This window comes from Patella vulgata, chromosome 4 (genome assembly GCF_932274485.2).
Source record: "Patella vulgata chromosome 4, xgPatVulg1.2, whole genome shotgun sequence".
NCBI classification, from domain to species: Eukaryota; Metazoa; Mollusca; class Gastropoda; family Patellidae; genus Patella; species Patella vulgata.
Genome location: NC_065882.2, coordinates 68,071,675 through 68,093,902, shown reverse-complemented (window position 1 = coordinate 68,093,902; position 22,228 = coordinate 68,071,675). Strand labels below are relative to the sequence as shown.

The following is a 22,228-nucleotide window of genomic DNA, read 5'->3' as shown; positions in this document are numbered from 1 at the left end:
GACCCCCAGGGGCAGAGCCACGCCCATTTCTAGTATTTGTTTGTTTGTCGTCTACAGGCCACATTTCTTAACTTATAATCTTGCATACACATTCTTTGTACCCTAAGGAACATCCCTATCGTTTGGGGTACATGCCCAACCCCCAGGGGCAGAGCCACGCCCATTTCCCATTTTCTTTTCGTGTGTCTTTGTGTCGCCTACAGGGCGCAATTCTTACTGGATTTTCTTCAAACTTGGTATACTTATTCCTTATACCCCAAGGAAGATCCCTATTGTTTTTGGTGCATGCCCGACCCCCAGGGGCAGAGCCACGCCCATTTCTAGTTTTAAAAAGTACCATATCAATCAAAGCAGGAATGTGGACGTATATTGCAGCGGTAGCGATGCTCTTGTTTTATTTTTCTAATAAATGAAAAAAATGTTTTAGAATTTAAATTGACGGAAGAAAAAAGTTAATATTTGAGACTCATTAAGTCGCATCGAGGTCATCCTTATCAGTGATTGTAGCGGCCTAGCGAATATTCACTACTGATCATTGTGTCATGTTCTATGTAAAAAGTTACGACACAAAAGACAAATGTTGAAGGAGAGAATACATTGCCTGCGTGTCAAATGAGAAGATGTTAGAGTTTAAAGTTCTGTGTAGATGGAGTTAGGCGTGTTGTGGAAATTTTAAAAAATCTAATGTGAAATGTTGAATGACAAAAGGTAGATGTCAAACGTGCAATGTAAAAGCGAAGATACCAAATAAATTAAGTTTTATTGAATTGGTAATATCACAAAATGAATTATACGCAGAACAAATGTAATTTGCCAAAAGTGAAGATGCCAATTTACCACTGTTGTGATGTAATAGAGCTAATTCTTTTTGCACAGAACTAAAAAAAAACCACAACCACTTTATTTGTATTTGTCAGTATTGCAAGAATTGTTTTACATTTGGCACGTTACCTTCAGCATTTGGAACATTGGAGATGTAAAAGCACTAACAACACAGCACTGACTTTTGACTCAAATTCCCCTATCATTCGGTTGAGTTTCGCTAGTCATTTTTGATCATGGTTTTATTTTTATCGCCCACTTGCAGGATGGCATCACAGTGCATTTGATTCATCACACTAACATTGAATAGTTCAATTTGCTCAGTTTCATTGGTTTTATTTCTCATTTTTTTGTCAATTTGATTAAAACACAGATCCTATTTGATTTCATTTTTTAAAGTTTAAAATTTCGTTTTACTTGTCTTTACTACACTAGGATCTGGAAGAGTTGTTATATTACCGGCTTTCTGGTTGAAGTGAGGGATTAGCCAATGCAACTGTCTGTTACGGAACTGCGGGTAAACCACTAGAAACGTCAACGCTGATTGTCGTGATTGATTAATCAATGTCTGGCGTCATAGGGTCAAAAGCCACTCGAACGATGGCTGACGCGACCTTCCAGTTCAACTTGTCAGATCTTCATGTAGTGTAGGCCATCGAAAGTATAAAACAACGAAACGAAATATGGATCTGTGTTTTAATCAGATTGTATTTTTGTTTGTTTGTCAGCTTGTTATTATTAAACCTTTTAGATTCGAGCTCTTACTCATAATGTACTTTTTTTTAAAAAAAAAAACCAACCACTGGCTGAGCGATTTACACACACCAATGACAGTGTTTACCAGGTAAGGAACCGAAGAGCTGGTAAACATAAACAAAGGAGAATACCAGTTATTACCCTCAATAAACCGAACATTAAATAGTTCAAATTGCCCAGTCCCACTGTGCTTTATTTAATTTACTGCCCCCCCCCCCCGTGAAACCTTCCTACCAGTGCTGGATTAAGACCCGCAGAGGCCCTAAGTAGCCTACATAAAAGATTATGTTGCTCCCGTGTATATGTAATTCAATATATACACAATAATTAACTACAAACAAGCACGCAAATAGGTTTTTTTCTGGAATTTTATACATGTCATTATCAGTTGCGACAAGAGACATTATGTGCTGCACTTATTAATATGATTCCCCAAGCGCGTAATAATTTTACTTAATAGTTAATCCAGCCCTGCTGCCTTTCTTCGCTACTAATATTTCTTTGGTTCTTTGCAAAATATCATTACCGTTAATATTAGGTTCATTTAAGACCGAGCGATTTTAAAGCTCTGCATGACTGATGATAAAAGGTTGACCAGACGCTTCCAAATGTTTCGTGGTCTCTCATAAATATGTTAGACATATCAGTTACCTGTACTTCGAAATCCCCGTTTTTCAAAATAATTTGAAAACTTTTCTATGGAATATTCAGTATTAAACTGGAAATTTCTGTGAAATTTAGGAATGAAATGTTTCATTCCCTTCTACAATGGACTTAATTCTGTTATTTTACGGAATAAACGGTGGAATGATCAGAAATTTCCGTGAAATATAGGGATAAAATGTTTTATTCCATTCAATAATGGACTTAATTCTGTTATATTATGGAATAAACTGTGGAATGACCAGGAATTTCCGTGAAATTTAGGGATAAAATGTTTTATTCCATTCTATAATGGGTTTAATTCTGTTATTTTACGGGATAAACGGTGGAATGACCAGGAATTTACGGATTATTTCGGTTTGCAAATGCAACGATACGTAATCGTATACATATATTATTCCTAATAATTATCATTCATTTCATGTTATTAACCATAATATGAAGAATCATATGTATAAATGTATAAAAATATTTTTTTAACGCTCCGTGCGTATATGTTGTATTATCTGGTAATTAAACACGCTTAAATCCGGATAGTACATGTATAACCGATTGGCCAGTGTAAGCAGGTTTTTCTGTGGCAGAATTTACATACAGCGACTTGATAGGACCGCAAGTTTACGTCTAAAAAGCCTCTAACCGGTCCAATAACTGACGAGTTTCTGTTTGTGATACCTCGTGCCCGTCTCTCGATTAGGATATTCTCAATTCTTATATTAGCGGAAAGAGGTTGTATTGCGTATAAAGATATCACTTCGGTGGAAGCGGACGTTAAATAAAGCTATTTCACAACACGCGTATAAAGTCAATGGTTAATTCAATGAAATTTTTATCACTTTCATGCTCAGGAAACAAAAATTACCAGGTTTATTTTTCTGTATTTGAAAATGGAATTTATGTTAATTGAAGGAATTTCTGTAAATTACAGGAAAAACAAATACGGATAAAATTTTCCTGGTAATTTTTGTTTCCGAAATTCTTTTACGTTTTTTCGCGGATTTTTTTGTTACAGTGTACTTTAATGACCGGTTCTCACCAGACTTAAAATGCTTAATTTCTGCATTGCCACCATGTTAATATTCTAATAATACTTAAATAAATCTTATACACTTTTTACTTCGACATTCTATAAGAAAAATTTAAAACCTGTAATTCTTTATTTTTCTATTATCGGTTTATTAGAGAATAAAATTGATATAAATGCTAATGAAAGCTTAATTTTAAGCCAAATTACATAATTGATCTATTGACATTTAATTCATCTCTTCTTTCTGTATTGTACTATTGTCAGACTATACCAGGAAGACTATATAAATTAGTGAAAGATTAAACATACACATGCAAACATGCAAGAGATAATTCTGCCTATTGGAGGTCTTTCTTTAGGCCTCAAATTTTATCTAAATTATTAATTAGACATTAATTAACTTATCCAGACCATAATCAACTCTCGATGGCATCGCTAGCCTGCGATGTTTATTGGATTAGGTTCCGATTTGCTGGTTGACTTCCATTCATAATTTAATCATGGAATGGATGATCAAGACTATGTTTTTTTTAGTAATGATGATCGAGGCTAGGCCGAAAATTCAATCGCTAAAATCTCGATTCAGAGTGGATCAATTTGACTGAAATTTTCAGCAAATTCCTTTTACATTATCTAGTGTTTAACTATTATAGTGAGAACTGCCAGCTCTTTATCTCATCTCCCATAATGTATCTTTAAGTTTTATAGCCAGATTACATTTATTTCATCGTATTATTCCTATATTGGCTATTGTCAAACTATACCAGGAAGAAAATGTAAATTAATGTCATGTTATGTATTATATACTTTTAACCTTTTGTTGTACGTAACCTAATATCTAAATGAATGTTTTGTACTTTAACTGCAGAATCACACAATAAAATAGCCTTGACATTAAAATAGTATCTATATTTTTGATCTTGCCTGTATGGGCATTTTTTCAAAATAACCGCACAGATTGGTTTCCATGTTAGGTACCATATTCCATTGAAATACTACGTAATTTTGACTTTTGAAGGCCATCAGACATCAGGCGTGTATTACCTTTACATCACGAAAATTATTCTGGACACTTTTTATTAATCTGCCTCTGAATTTAGTAGAATTTGACCAAATCGACGGTTTACCTGTCATTACTTCAAGCAGTAATAATAACACCAATCGTCTGTACGCGTCACATCCGGAACTTGAGCGCCGATGTCATAGCAAACTTCTTTACTTGAATATTATATTGTTAAAACCTTTGCTCTCATATGTGTAACATTTTTGTCCGGCTGCATTATCCTTTAACTGGCGAATGGAAAATTTACGCGAATAGAAATTTTATTTATTACATAATATGATTGTTATTTTCGACACAGCACGTCGGCTATGTTCTAGAATTAAAAGAATGATTAGAATTTGATATGGGTGCAATTATCAATAGGCGCATCTAATGAAATATGCGTAGGAGGGTTTTGTGCTTGGGAAATACTAAAAGATGCCTTCCCGCGTATCAACTGTCTAATTTGATGATATATTTGGACTAAAATATATTCAAACTAACTTATCTCCGAATCCCTCTCAAACCATTTTAATGAAATTTTCAGAATGAATCAATCATTAACTAAAATGTTATTACGTTATTATAGTTTTCAAAACGTAAACGATTTTGTTCACAATTATACAATTATATTTTTAATATATATGGTCTCATTCTCTGATGTTTGTGCCCGATAAATGAAAATGCGTCGCCCGAAAAATGGACGGTTCACCGCTGGCCCCTACGCCTATGCAATCAAGATCATTGCGAGACTAGCACATGATGCAATTTTATTTCAATAATTGCTTGTGTGTACAAACTCCACGTGGTTAGGCCATATTCATTGTCACGTACAAGTCTGGGATAAAAACCACTCCACTTGATTATGGACCAAACAGTTCCTTATGCAGTGTTTACTTCTTAGTTCTAAGTTCGGCATTTGACAGCCCACTACTAGCGTCCTCTGTCGTCATAATATTCAGGTTAGATGGATTTGACTAAATGTTTTTGCAAGATTGGTATTAAAAGGGGATTGGTCTGTGGAAATTTTTTGTTTGAAATTTTTATTTTTGGCTTAAGTGCAATTTTTTGATTTTCTAAAAGAAAATTTATCATTATATTAAATCACAATTAAATTAAACAAAGATACAATTTAGAAATCTGATATGACAAATGTCTGATATGTAAAACAAATATTGATTTTAAGATACAGATGTTAATTTTAGTGTACTAATGTCGAAATACGACAACAAATAAAGAAACAAGAATTAAGTACTATGAATTAAGAACTGAGAATATTAAGAACACCGAATAAAGAGCTGCTTGGTCTTCCATATTTGATTCAATGAAAGACCTTATGATCTAAAGTCAGTAAGCCACCTTGCGGTTATATTAGTTGAAATAATTATATAACCCCCTCCGGTTTCTAAAATCTACGTCTAGTCTACGAAGACACAACATAGCATAGTTATTTTGTATGAAATTTGAGAATGTTTTATCATTTGACATTATACATGTATAGTACGGCACGTTTCGTAACATAGATATGATTATTTTAATGACCGGCCGTTGATACGAGAAACGACACAGTACTATAATATGAAATAAAAATAAACCCACATGTTGATAGAATCAAAACCTTATTGATCAAACCCTTCTTTTTTATTATCTAATACATGAAGTATCGTCAGGGTCAGATTAACCTTGTTTGGGGCCCATGACAAATCAATGGGGTGGGGAAAGAGCCCAATTAAAAATAAGCGAAGTCTCCAGTGGAGGATGTGTATTGGGGGTGTTTTGTGTTGATGGGGGGAGGGAGGTGTGATTCCCCAGAAGATATTGAAAAAAGATTCGAATTGATGCGGGGGGTTGGATGGCCGAATGGTTAGCACGTACGCGCTGTATCATAAAGCCTGTCATTGAGTCAACTGGCGTGGTTTCGAATCCCCGGTTGTACGTGACAAGGAGTAGGGTCGCCTGTCCAACCTCGTGGGTTTTCTCCGGTTCCTCCGGTTTCCTCCCACTGCTAAAGACCCCTATGCGCAAGCGAATTATTGAAATAAAAAATTAAACCATATGTTAGTCCCGAAATGACCTAGTTTGTGTCGAGTGGACGTTAAACCGCATCTCTCCCTCTCTCTCTCTCTCTCTCTCTCTCGATTTGATGCATGCTGATGTATATTTTGGACGAATAACACAACTTTAAATAAAATAGAAAAATTGACATTTTTTTTATATATTAGAACATAAATTTCGAAATTCAATCAAGGTATAGGAATCCCAGCCAGCATAGGCGTGGCGTACGAACCCCCCACCCCCTGACTTTTCGGGCAGACGGGTAAAGTGTGAAAAACAAATTATGATATAATCTAGTTGGCATAATAAAGTGCCCGAAGTCTAATAAAGCACTAATTTTACTATTCTGTTTATTCAGTACTGCCAATTTGTACAGAGTTGACAATGGATTAACTCATTTCGTTTGGAGCCACTCTGCTTGAATCTACTAACTTTACTTTTCTTTTCATTTAATGCCCCGAATTTATACTGAATTCACTATGCATTAAAACATTTTGTCTAGGCTACACCGCTATGTGCGACATTTTCTGGCATTGATTAATATTTGTGAATGCATACAGCTCCAACAGTCTGATTGGTTGCGAAACCATTGGACAACTTTGAAGTTGCTTGACTCACGGGCTAGAATAGTAGTAAAACGCATCTGTGGGGTTTAAATTTTCTAAATTTTCTCGGGGAGCGCGATTTTCCCATACCCCACGGCGGCCGGCGTAATGAACTAAACGATTAATTGGTTGAATGGAATTCAGTTAGGCTATATTGGACCACATTGGTATTACTTTATTCACGGGCTGAAATAACAAGAAAACCCGTTTGCGTCCAAACTTTCTTGTGGAGGTCCCTCCCTATGGTAAGCTCGCTGACGACCGGCGTCGCCGTCTGTAAACGGGAACCTTTTCGGGCATTTTAGGTTTGCCCCCTAACACGTATTGGGGTCGTACGTCTATGCCAGCCAGTTCCTTTTAAAGACAGTCAAAATTTAGTCGAATTAAAATCCAATAATTGTCGTTCTTTGTCCGATTGTTACAAGAAATCAAATTTAAGATCATGCCCCAAAACCTATTATATCCGTATTAATTTATGAATGATCTCACATTTCGAACTGGCGCCACTATAAACATATAGATGTCAGCCAGAGGATTTCAAGCCAAAGTCAAAATAGGCTATATTGGACCACATTGGTATTGCTTTCTTCACGGGCTGAAATAGCAAGAAAACCCGTTTGCGTCAAAGCGTGTAAAAGGGACCCTATCGAATGTAACAGCCAAGGGCCTGTTTCACGAAATTTTAACTAAGATAAAATCCAAATTTTAGTAATTTGATTGGATAATATTAGATTGATTTTAGTGCTTAGCCAATCAAAATTGAAGTATCTACTAAAATTTGGATGTTATCTTTAGTTAAGATTTCGAGAAACAGGGCCCAGGAATTAAATGTGGGCCAAGGTTGTGAACCCAATGAGGGCTCATAGAATGACCGTCATATTTTTAAATCTAAATTAGAATTTATCCATCATCCAATAGAACTATTTAGGGTGTAAATGTTTAGCCTCAAGCTTCCTGGGTTATTTTCATATCGATCAATCCCAGCACGAAACGATGTTTTTGATGAATACTTATTCGTATCGATAATTTTATTTGTTGTTACACTTCACAAAACTTTCCGTGAACGATATTCAGTTTCTTCCTGGATCTATTTTGTCTTTCTCCATATATCATTTTATGTAGACCTATTATATCGCGCATGTGGTGGCCAGTTCATTGACATTAAGTGGGTAGATGTACTGTAGTGACCAGACTCTAATGACGGTACCTCTTTCTTGCTATAGCGCCGGGACGCAACTGGTTACAGCGCTATAGGGCTATACTGTGGTTCACGAGAGACCCCCCCCCCCCCCCCCTGTGGACCATGTGATTGACCGGAAGGTCAGATTTCTCTTTTTCATCATCGTCGTGGGCCCCCTTTCCCCTTCTTGACAGCCTTGATCATATCGACACTCAGGTATAATCTCCCGTCTCTCATGCAATGCCTAAATCGGCTTAGGAATATCTTGGTTCATTGGAATTAAATGGGAAGACGCTACTTAATATTTTATGTATAATGGTAGGGTTATGCGACAGCGTAAATGGAAGAAAAATTATACATACAATGCCGTTCGACTGCAAAATTGTCTACATTTAAATTTGGCTTCAAACTATTTCCTAGTGTAATAGTCATTGACCAAAGAATTAATTAGTGTAAAACTCTATATTTATTACCTAGACAATAGAGGCTACATGTATATCTACTTCCTGTTGAAAATTTCAAGATTATTTTTTGAATCTGAATTTAAGCAATTAATGTCAAAGACAAAATGTAGGCCAAACTAAGATGGAAATGTTGTCAGAAATAATATAATAATTTTACGTGTTGACGTTAAGCAGACGGAATACAAATATAAAATGCACCTAAATAGACCACCCAAATTACCAAATAAAATATAGATATGTTTAATGCAGCTGCCCTTGATATATTTTAGTGAATCAAACGTGGTAGTTGGATTATGTAGAAGGCGTTTAAAAACCGCTAGTCCGGTTTCTGTGGTTGGTCATAAGTCCCCAAGTTAAAAACTTCACTCATACAATTTAAGAATATATGATTTACGTAACACCTACGAACGGCTCTATATTTTAAGCTAGTTTTGGCTAGTTCGTCACAATTTGTATACTTAAAGATGCATTCCCACGAAATTATTTATTGGATCCTTTTTTCCAGTAAAAGTATATATGGAAAGTAGAAACACACACTGGGTTGCCTGAAAATACTGGGTTGTCAGAAAAATACCCAATGGATGATGGATAAATTCTAATTTAGATTTAAAAATATGACGGTCATTCTATGAGCCCTCATTCGGTTCCGCTTGAATGTCGTAGGGGGCGCTTAGTTTTGTTGTTAAAATGGCTATAGCTGGTGTGAGAACAGTCAAAGATTTAAATGTACTCTGTGATTTAAATGCACGGAAAAGGAAGTGGTCAGAGGATACTTCAAAAATTTATTTAGGCTTCGATATTTATGGTAAATGCACAGCGATAGTTAAATTGATCTGAATATGCTTTCAGTCCAGATATATCACCCAAATCACATATGGTTTGTACGAGGAAAAGCATCTTTAATTAAACCCACATATATCAACGTATCATATGGAATCTGGTGCTGCTTTTTTTTAACTTTCCAATAAAACATTTATCACATGACACGTTTATAGCTTATACATATTTACAGTTTCGTAGTTAAAAGACAGGCAGGAAAAAAAGAATGAACGTTGAAATGAAATGAGGTTTAATGTAACACTTTTCTCCACCAGCTGGGCTAATGATTACTGACATATCATTTTGTTTGTAATGTACATCAGGAGACATAATTGTTAGTAAAAAGTAAAAAAAGGTAGATAGGCTTAATATTTATTTACAAAAACAAATCTCTAAGGAGAGGAAATTGGTTTCCCATTGTTCGCATACATGTGATCAGCTATGAAACCACAATTGTCTAAGTTTAGCATGCTAATTCATTAAATATATTTCTAAACCATTAATAATTAAACTGCAGTAACATAAAATGTTTGCATCTGTAAACAATTAGATGTGCCAGTTTGTCAACACACAGCTAGCTACCTGTAGCGATGGAGGAGTAAATAAATCGAATGTTACTAGATTATATTCTAAGATGTCAATCGTGAATCAGGAAATAATTATCCTTTAGGTGTAATGATATATCCGGCAGTGTATGTGCGAATAGTGATTAAAATCAAAATTCCCTTTTATGTAACATTCCTACTCCATGTAACTCTATTATGGCTTAAAGTCATCTTTTTTTTCTTGCCTTTTGTTTTTATCTCAATTCTTGATAGTGCGTTTTACTCAAGCAAGCGGTCCAAGGTTTAAAAACAGTTTGTAAACAAAATTTCGAATAAACTCTGACCTGTAACGGGTTTACAAGGTTTTAGCGAAAGGTGCAATTACTCCGCGAAAGTACCTTGTCCGATAGGGTTTGTCGTAACTGAACAATCACTGCAAGTGTGGAAAAAATCTCATTGACTCTACTCTGCAGAGATTTTACAAGAATAATGAACGTAGCGACGGACAGGTAGGGGTGACAGCTATATACTCCCATATATTATTTGAATATATCAAAAGAGTACATTTTTTTTACTTATTTCAGAAAAGACAGGTAGTTGGTATACTCTTTGATCTCTATACAGCGAACGAAGTTATAACAAACCCCGAAAAGAATTGGATTTGTGTCATGTTTTAATTAATCATATACCCGTCTTATTTCAGTTTGCCCAAGTATTAAGTTGCGTGATGTAGATTACATGGAAGAATTGGAAAATTGTACAATTGTGGAAGGAAATTTAGAAATAACTTTAATGGAATTTCAGCCACATACCTACCCTAAACTAAGAGAAATAACAGGTTACATGCTGCTTTATCGTGTTCATGGTTTGAGAACATTAAGTGATGTGTTTCCTAATCTAGCGGTAATCCGAGGAGAGAATACGTTTTATGATTTTTCATTGGTCATTTATGAAATGCCAGATCTGTGCGATATTGGACTACCGAGCCTTTCTATTATTATAAAAGGGGGCATTCTATTGGAGAAAAACTACAACTTATGTTACATCAACACCGTCGATTGGTCTAGAATAATCTCTTTAGACAAATCAGTCGTCTACTTCCTAAATAATAAAGAGGAATCTCGATGTGTCAACAAATGTCCAGCACAATGCACTAGGAATATAAGCACAGCAGGAAAACCCCAAGAGTATTGCTGGAATAGTAGAAACTGTCAACGGAATATTGGTAGGTATCAAGAAGGGAGAGAACCAAAGATGGGTCATTACATGAAATATATATATATATATATATATCCAACCCGAAGACAATATTGTCGGCTTTTGTGTAGATTATATGTTCTTGCTTGTCTGATTTGCATTAATCAATTTACTTTTTGTTTCCGATTACATTGACATCTAATCAGCTTACTAGCAAATAAAGCAAATCAATATTTTATATCCATATTTGTTTTCAATTTTATTAATGATCCTTTTTTATAAGCCCTGTGTCACGTTGTCTGTTTAAAGGGCGTATATGTTTATTCTTACAATAGACGAAAATGAGTAAAAAGCCAATATTAATGTAATGTGAATACATTCGTTTATACGCGGATCTTGTCTACACGTTTGTCCTTTTGTCATTTTATCGATTTTGAACAGCCATTTTTAAATATTTTTGAGAACCCACTGATTGTATTAAATATTGGATATGAGGATTCCATAATTCTCTTTTTCCCTGATAGGAGTTTGCATTAAAAGGGTGGAGTATTTATACTTTATTGTTATCATTGTATATTCCATACATACTATTAATCTGTATATATGTTTTTGGTTATAGCAAATAGTTGCACGGTAAGATAACATCAATATTAACTGAAATAGTCCAGTATTGCATATCAAAATCGCGTTTCCAATTTCGAGCTATAAGCCCTTTAACTATAAAATGTTAAATACAAATTACATTGTACTACCACATTTTTGTAACCCTATAGACAGCGTACTGGATTAATCCTAGAGCAGTCCCAATTTATGGGAAACATTTGCGCAATTGAAAATTATAGTGGACTAAAATGGATTCGTGGGTCTGTCTGTACTTCTGTCTGTCAGTCACAAGGTTTTGGACTTAATACCTCAAATTCAATTAAAATGTTAAACATGTTGTTGAAAAAAATTTGGTGAATGCCCTGACTGAGTTCGATGGCTAAGCAGGCGCTGGTCTGTATGTCGTCACCTCTTGGTCAAGAACTGACCGGGAAGACAATAATTTGGTTTCTAACAAAGGTAGAAACTCGGTGTAAATGTTCATTTTCTGCTTATGCTAAACAGATTTGTCGATGCGTTAGAATACGATAACTCTGATTGTAACAACAGTAGCATTTTAAAATGTTCATTAGGCGAATATATTGACAAAGTTCGGTACTTTCTATTACGACAACTCTAGATTCTAATAATGAAGCTTATTGTTTGTGTTGCGGTTTAATACATTGACTAAGGTAGATAATGAGCATGATCTACCCGATTTAACCTTAGTGGTACGTAATTTGATAGCTCGTTGTTTTATACAAAGATAAATGTGCAAGTAATTAATCATGTTCATCTATTTATTTCGGGGATTATGGCTGGGGACATCTGCATCGCTGTTGGCTTTCTTAACTATTCGGTTTTGTATTTTTGTCTATCACAAGGTTGTCCTGGTCATTGCAAATATTGCATTAACGATACCAATCAATGTTGCCATTCATTTTGTATTGGTGGATGTGATGGATCAACTGTTAAAGACTGTGTAGCATGTAAAAATGTCTCATATGAAAACGAATGCAAGGAATCCTGCCCTAACAATACATACTTGGTGAGCTATTTTTTAGTATTTTGATCATGTTACACTTTATTTTCAAACGATAAATTTTTCCATAGATTTATTGATTAGATCTCTGGTTGAGATATATCCACAATACCACAGTTGTGGAGATTTGATAGGGCTTACTTGGTCCTAACCATCATTCTTTGTCAAGGTGTTTCTTATTTGTTATTCGTTAAATGATTGTCATTTATACACCCTCAGACCGTGGCGACGTCCTTCTGCGCTGCTTCGGTGATGGAAAATGGTCTTAGAACGCGTCAAGATCGCCATAAGCGTGGTGAAAACGCCATATATAGTGTTGTGATCTCCATGGTCGCTAATGAGTCACGGCGTTTGTTTTGAACTCTGCGATCTGGCCTGGAAAGCTGTGGGAACGCGACTTTTTCAAATTTGTAATATTTTGGGATATTTTCTCGCGTTGTGTTCATGTTTGCCGGTGACCTTATGGCAGCGCAATAAGGACGCCACCCTACCTGACGAGAGCATAAAGCCTGTTTATACAGAGTGCGAACTCGAACGCGGCGATAGCGAACCCGAACGCGAACGCGACTTTTGAGCAGTTTCACCGTTCAAATAGGGCGCGAACCCAAACGCGGAAAACCGTCGACGGCTTTCGTGATGGCTTGTCTTTTTCTAGCTGTGAGAGATAAATTTTGTTATTTGCTACCATGGCTCAGGTGGAATAAGACACAGACGAGATCTTGGCACTGTATTTGTACACAATACAAAAAAGGAAGAGAAAGAGGCGAATATCATTCCTTGAAATTTTACAGAGAAGAAGTGAGTTTGAAGAATACCATCACCTCGTAGAAGAACTATATTGTCCATTCTGCTTTTACAAGTAGACTGTGAATATTGCACACTAGTGGGAACGATCAGGCCTCGCGGTTTCTATTTGTGGAAATGATGCCATGGGAAGTGCCCGCTGATTGGTTCATTGGGAAAAAGTTCGCGCGAACATCTGAAAAATTCGCTCGGGAGGCAATCAAGGCGGTCGTTCGCGCGAACCAATATTTGTTCGGGTTCGGGTTCGCGCTCTGTAGGAAGGGGGCCTCTAAAAATGACTAAAGCATTCCAGGACGAAAAGCCGCGTTCGTGTTCGCGTTCGCGCTCTGTATACCCCCCCCCCCCACTTTATAAGCAATAATACAAGATAACATTCATAACAGGGGAGTTAGTTTGTGCATCACAAATCTCAACAGCCCGACAGTCACGAAATGATGAATAATGAGCAGCTCACATTTCGTGATTCAAATCTATTTTTACTTTAATAAAGATGATATTTACGAATACGTGAAAGCATCAAAGTTAAAGCATGTTATTTAATGCAGAGAAGTCCACACTCCTTATTATTAACAATGTAATTCATTCATTCAAACAGATTATAAAACAGGGATAAACATCTCATTACCTGTATGATATATAACAATACATAGTTTTATTCTAAATTATAATATTAAGCATAATATTATTATAAAACTTAGGAAGTGCCTGTCAACATACTATTAATAGGGTCAACCTATTAATATTATTGAATATCTAGTCCCCTATACTATTTATAATAAAAGTGACCTTGATCTAATTATAGCTGACATTAGTCTCGACTACCTTGAAAAGTATTATTTTGTTGTACTCGTTTTTGGAGAAAGAGGCCCAGTATTTATACTTTATTGTTATCTATGTATATTTCATGCATACGCAAATTGTGTACGCGGTCAAAACAGTACAAATATTATATATACATTAGGGTAAAAGTCTAAATACTACAATAAATGTCTATATATTACAGTAAATGTCGAAGTAAGTATCTATATATTACAGTAAATATACAGTACACATGTTTATATCACAGTCAACATCTATATATTACAATAATATATTACAGTATATGTCTATATTACTGTAAATGTCTGTTTACTACTCTAAACGTCTATATATTACTGTAAATATCTGTATTTTAGTGGAATGAAAGACTGTGTCTGAGTAAAGAAGACTGTGTTAAAAAGACAACATCAAAGAGAGGACTTAAAAATGAATGGTATTATAAAACCTTGGAGATGGATCTGCCCAATGTTGGCAGGAAAAATATTTGCGCACAGGAATGTCCCGAGGGTTACACATTGAAGGGGAGTCGATGTGTTAAGTGTCAAGACCGCTGTCCGAAAGGTACAAATATACACGAAAACAAACTGAGAATAATATATCATTTGTATATATTAGTATATCAATGTAAAAGTTGCACAGGTTATTAAAAATTAATACAACGAAGTCTTTTAATAAATTTAAACAGTTATAGATCTATAAATTATCCGAATATTTATCATCTTTACCTCAGGATCCCAATATGTCCTATGTTTCAAATTTGTTTTAGCATAATATAATACTCTTTAAATAGAGTAACTACATTATTGTAATGATATTACGTACAGTCTTTATATTAATTTGATCATAGAATGTTTGGGAGGTCTTGTTGATAGTATTCGTTCTGCGCAGAATTATACTGGATGTACTATTATTAATGGACCTATTGTTATTAAGATCGATGGAGGCAGTAAGTATATAGTCACAAACACCATAAGTTATTTTAGATTGAGAATCTTATATTGCGTCTTTCAGTGTGCTGAAATAGTGTAGTGATTGAATTTGAATGAGACATAACGATATCTCTAAGTTTCTGTTTTGGCACAGACATTTAAACAGTATTAGCTTTCTAAAACATCTCAAGCCATTTTCCACTAAGATAACTTATGTCGATGTTAGTTATATTATGTATATGTGTTAGTTAAAGGTTGTAAATGGCATCAGATCGGCTGTTGATGATGTATTCGACACCGTCGATCCATCTGTACTCCTCCAAAAATGAAATGTTGAATTTGGAATACAGAAAATGCTTTGAGTTGCTGCTGAAGTTGAACGATAACAAGGCAGAAGTCCTGTTGTGTGACACCAAAGAACAACTTCTGAACATCAGTCAAAAGTCAATAACAATCGCGGACTCCACAATCAAATTGATTGATAACCTGAAAGATCTTGGCGTTTATCTTGATTCGGAGCTCGGCTCGGAGAAACAAGCTTCTTTCATTGGAGGTCATACGCCAAATCCGCAATTTGATCACAAAAGATGCAGAACATGCGCAGGTTCGATGTTTAATCTTATCTACTGCAGTAGCCTTCTGTCATGCATAAGCAACAGCTTATACAAAATAGTGGTCATAATTGCCATATCACACCCCTGTTAAAGGATTTACATTGGCTTCCAGTGGAAAGCAGAATTAAGTTCAAACTTCTGTGCATAGCATACAAATGTCAAAAGGTGAAGCACCAAACTACTTGTCCCCAAAGCTTGGTTATTATGTCCCCAAAGGGTTCTTCAGTTCCAACATAAACTTGTGATACCCAACTATAGACTTAAGACATTAGGTCATAGATGTTTAAAATACACTGTACAAAACCTATGGAATTCATCAAACTTGACCGTAAAGAATTCACAATCGCTTGGCTGTTTTAAGAAGAATTTAAAGACAGACTGCTTATTAACATTAACTGTGTTTCTATCTTGTGAAAAGTGAAGAGCTAAATGCGCCTTGATAGATCTGTGCGCATTATAAGAACTCACTGTTATTATTAGTTAAACCTCGCTACCACAAACTTGGCTATTTCAAAAACACTCTCGAGGGTTAGCTATATATTTTATAATCTGGAAGAATATGACCATTTATTTACCATTAATATATTATATGCATATTTTTACGTTTTCATTGGTGATATTCTGTATTGATATTCTGTATGTTATTTTTTTCAAGTTAATATCGACGAAAAGCTAGAAAAAAGTCTGGGTGCCATAGAAGAAGTTACATATTATATAAAGATAGTAAAATCTTACCCAATTCTATCTCTACATTTCTTTAAAAACCTTAAAGTTATTCATGGACGAGGTCCAGGTGATTTTAACAGAAAACCAAACAAGTAAGCAACAAATACGTTATCAAATTCCTCTCCAAACCCGCCCCCAAAAATCGATAAAAAAAAACTCCATGGAAAATGTTAAAATTATTATGCTAAAATAGCCATAAACACGTTTTTATTTGTAATTTAGTCGTTGTTAATGGGAATGTCTGGGTTAAAATTATTCAACCATTCTCTGACTTTCAAATCTGTTTATTTCCTAAAAACCTCCAAATATTGTACACAGCGATTCTATTCACTCTGATTCTTAGATAAGAATAAACCCTTTTCGCTTGAGAAAGAGAGAGAAATGGGGTTAAACGTCCACTCGACACAAACTAGGTCATTTTGGGACTAACATATGGTTTAATTTTATTTCAATAATTCGCTTGCGCGAAGGGGTCTTTAGCAGTGGGAGGAAACCGGAGGACCCGGAGAAAACCCACGAGGTTGGACAGGCGACCCTACTCCTTGTCACGTACAACCGGGGATTCGAAACCACGCCAGTCGACTCAATGACAGACTTTATGATACAGCGCGCGCACGCTTTTCACTTGACATGAATTGTTTCTTTTATACCTTTAAAGTGTACCCCATCTTTTAATTATGTTTAGTGAACCAGCAAGGTCTTGTTCACTGACTTTTGTTTTTGGATAAACTAAAATTGTCAACATAGCCCCTGTCTTTAAGGGACAGGAATGGTATTATAGGGAGATACCATTATTGAAAACAATTGAACAGTCAAACTGAATGGATATTGTTATGTTTGGGTAAGCTTTTAACACATTCAGAGCTCACAAGAAACGTGTTCCCAAGCCGTTTGAACTAACCGTGTACGCATTGGCTTACACGTAAACATATCCTTGACAGTTGGAATTTAAAGAATGTATGCGAGAACACAACCATACGGGCAGAATTGTCCTTCTAGTACTGCACAGGTGACCACAGATAAAAATATCCGTGTGTTAGACTGAAAAAAATCGACCCTTTTCCTGTTACGTTTGTGCCGAATGAAATAGGCCTTGTACTTTCAGACTAAATACCGGCAGCAAATTTAAATAATTTGCCGGAAATTGAATAACATCAATGTATAACAGAGTCGTATATATATTGTGCGAAATTGTCCCGGTTCATCTGATTTTCCCAGGTCCCCCTGATTCCTCGATTAACGCCATTGATATTTTGATGTTGCCTATGAATGCTCATATTTGAGTTATTTACAGATACAGTCTTGTAGTTATAGACAACCCCAACCTCCAAGAACTCTTTCCACCAGAAATATCCAAAAATCTGGTGATCAAACGAGGAAAGGCACAGTTTCAGTACAATCGTAAATTATGTTATTCTAAAATCCAAAGCTTTCTATCTGATGTGGGTCTGGTTAACCGCACAAACAGAGATGATGATAACCCAGATTTAAATGGTGATTCTATTCCATGTAAGTTGAGTTAATTGTTGATTGGAATTTTTTTATCTTCAAAATGTATAAATTCACCTTCGCATCCACTGATATTTATAATGGCCTAGATTCGAAGAGAAAAATGATCTTAGAGTCGATTGCGGGAAAGGCGAATCATGCTAGTTTCGTTTTCTCGTCATGGAAACCTGTTGGTCCTAGGACCAGAGCTACCCAGTCTGTCCCTGCAACACAGGTACATTTAGTGGTGTATCATAGTTTACAGGAAAATATAGGATATTTTAGAGGTAGGCGAGTTGGTGTCATTTATATAGAGCAACATTTATGTTTATATACTCTTCAAAAAAAGGAGGGGATATTGAAATGCAAATACCTATGCAGGTTGTGATATGATAAATAGTCATGGACACTTGACATGCTTTGAGAGTATGTTCACAGATGAAGAATTTATCGCCCCAACAGAACCACTGAGCTGCACATGCGACACGCAATAGCGCCATACACGTGGGAGGGGTTCATTGTCAAATTTGGCACTTCATGGAAGGGTTGATGAAAACTGCCGCGTGCTGGTTTGTCTATCCATGTTTGCTTTCCTATCGGTTTTTGCATAAGATTTACTGTTTAGCGTATCTATGTTTTAGTGTGTTACGTTTAATTTGATCGGGAGACGTGTTCATCGATGTCAACGTCAACCGACAACACTGCAAGAATTGGCCGTGGCACTGCAAGAGGAGTGTGCCAGATTGCCCCAAATCTTGATCGGACGGTTGATTAGGAGCATGCCACGATGAATTGCTGAATGTCTGAGGATTGGTGGAGCAATTACTCCCTATTAAGACAAAAAACAAAAACGTCCATTTTCACTTTTGACAGTGTATCTCTTTGCGAGTGAAATGGGGCCGTCAGATAAGCCGCCCATATGAACTGTTTATGTTCATGTGTAGGCAATTGACATACACTGGTTACCTCTAATAAAAACAGCTGTGCATTTCCGCAGTTTTGTATTGTTTCTGAATATCCCCTACTTTTTTGAGTATATGTAACTGCGGATGAGGCATGATGAAACCTTATGTAAGCTATGTTGTCGAGCACTGTATATTAGGACAGGACTCAGAACCTGACAAGGCACAGCATCTAGTCGTTCGGATGGGACGAAAACCGAGGTCCCGTCTACACATTTACACGTACGTAAAAGAACCCATAAATAAAAGTAGGCCACGGTGTGCCGCTGTCAGGGTAACCTTTCTCTCATAGCAAACTGTATGACGTATGCCCTTCTTTATTAACCCAGTGGGAGCAGAACAGTAGGACATTAAACCCCATTACATTTCATTTTATTTCTTATCATTCCCAGGCTGATGGACGGTACTGAATTGTCATGACTATTTTTATACCAAACATTTTAAACTAAGGCGCGATCTTCGTAGATATTAATTGTACTAAACCAAAAAATGCCGCCCCTAATCATGCAGTTAATAAAATAGCAATTGCAAATTAAGTATAGTCTAGGTAGGGTCAACTTTTATCAAAGATTAAATTGGGTTTGTGAAACACACTGCTATTCAAATTTTAATCTCTCAAAGTAAATCATGACAGTTTACTTTTAGGTGCCGTGACAATTTTAAAGCTTGAAGTTCATCAAGTAGCAGAACGAGAAGCCATTTTAAGATGGCAGAAATTCTTTTTACCTGATCAAAATATGCTGTTTGGATATGTGGTTTACTACAGAAAAGTGTGAGTTTAATACCGTAGTGTTCTTAATCGCATTTGGACGTGCCAAACCTATAAAAGCTCGATGATCTCTTGGATTCATTCGGAGCAAATAGACTCCGCAAAGCATAAAGATAACGGTGGAATATCATGATGTTATCCGACAATAAAAAGACTTGTAAATTGTCTTACAACTTTATTATGAATTTGTTATTTCAGAGAAACTAAAAATGTGGATATTTTTCAAGGAAGAGATGCGTGTTCTCGATCTGAGTGAGTTGTGAAGCACAGATTTGTGTATTATCTTTTTGATATAACGAATGAAAATATTAAAGGGACAATAAACAACCAGAATAATAGTTCAATTTATAGCTTATGTTGAACTGCAATCAACAGTACACTTTTAAAAAAATTAATATGTGCCCATCTGAATTTATATTATATGCCATTGACTTTGTCGAAATAGTCCAAGAGCTCGGGGATATTTATTACTGATTTTAATGCCAAGATTGTCCATTTTCTGGATATGTGAGTCTTACAAATTTAAAGCTGATCGATTTTTCTAATTTGACTTAACGCACGACCTTGTTGAAACAAAAATGATATTTGAAATATGGCGTAGAAATATATATTTGATAATGAAATTTCATGTTACAACCGTCTTTATAAAAGCTGAAAATGTTATTCAACGTAATAATGAAATTTTTGTATTATGTAACCAAATATTCCTTTTTTCCAAACCAGAAGTTAAGTCGAACTGGATTTTCCTCTCAAACATGAATAACCTCTCTGGCAAGTTTCTTAGCAACACCAGTCTGCGATATGATCATTGATGGAAGCGGATGTTAATCCTCAACAACTTGCAGAAGTTTAAGATTATGTTTTTTTTTATTTTTGTCACTTCCTTTTTTTTAAAAAAAAAAAAAATAGGTGGAAAAAGTTCGAAAAGGACCCAGAAATAAATAACCAAAGCCCTGAAATAATTGGTATTATGTACAACTTAACAGCCTGGACATTATACGCAGCGTATGTTCAACCTCTTATTGTCGGTTCAGCTCCCAAAACAGCGATTTCTAATATAGTCTACTTTAAAACAAAACCCCTAAGTAAGTATAAAAATAACGTTTTAGTTATAGGCTACAGTGATATATTTTTATTGAAAAATGTTATATAAGATGCGTACATAAAAATGAATTGTGAATACCGAGTGTCATTAAAGGCATTGGATATTATGATATTAATTTGTAGGTAGTACAGTCGCCACTTATGATTTTAATCATATTCAAATGCAAGCCCGCTTGTTTGCCAAACCTTATTGATTTTCACACTGCATAATCCTGTTGGTGTCCACAGCATTTATACAAATTTGTAAAACGGAACTGGTTCTATGCACTGGGTAATCTTGTTCTTGTTCTTGAGTACAATCGATATGAAACTTGGCATCCTTGTTCTTTTGATAATTTGGGCGTCACAATTCCAAGATGGCTGGTTCCTGATTCATAGTAAGGTCGAACTACTGAATTAGAGTTCTTTAGCACAACATTACATATTTATCTGTGCTGGCGGATGCATCCGTTGTTTCATGTCAAAACACGTTGACGTTCTTTTTAAGACCCATCAAGACCAACAAATTTAAAGATATTAGCGAAAGAAAGTGGAGAGCTACTTGTTCAATGGAATCCACCAGATGAACCAAATGGAAACGTAACACATTATTTAGTTTATTGGAAATTACAGACTTTAGCCTTGACGGAATTTTATAAAAGAGATTACTGTTCATTACGTAAGTTGCTCACCATTACATAATTTTATTATCCGATACGATTTCAGAATTTTACGACAATAAGAAATACGAATGGTTGTCATGGTTTTACACACCCATACATAATGAGGGAGTAAATTGTCACCACTATGCAATAGTTTACAATTATTGTAAACACTCATCAAATTTGCTGCAAGTGAAATAAAGCGAAACATCTTGAAAGCCACCCTTAAAATACTGTTGGTTGGTGTTTGTTGTTTTGTTGCTAAGCTTACTTTGTGATACTTTAAAATACTTTTTCATAATATTAGTAAACGATTTTAAAAACCATGTGGTTATAGCAGAACATCCCACACACCATCGTCTGATTCTGGAGTATGTGCCTTATTTTTGAAGCTAGGGTAGACATGTTAGCAGGAATGTAAATATGTGGTTTGCTGTGTAGCCGTTCGTATATCTGGGGACTCTATTAATGTGCTGTCTCGTGTTTAAATGTACTTCCTACTGGTTCAGTCCATGGGACGCCCCTCTAGCTTACTCGGTAGAGGTGTATAAATTCTATTCCTAGGGTCGCCGG

The 22,228-nt window shown here is 35.6% G+C and overlaps 1 protein-coding gene across 1 annotated transcript in view; it reads left to right on the top strand.

The window, feature by feature from the left end:
- The window catches only part of LOC126818035 (putative molluscan insulin-related peptide(s) receptor), a 134,997-nt gene extending 114,824 nt beyond the window's left edge, over positions 1–20,173 (top strand). The window contains exon 22 of the mRNA XM_050545210.2: positions 20,109–20,173. Within this exon, the coding sequence (XP_050401167.2) occupies positions 20,109–20,173 (65 nt within the window). The remainder of the gene's footprint in view (positions 1–20,108) is intronic.
- The last annotated feature ends 2,055 nt before the right edge of the window (positions 20,174–22,228 follow it).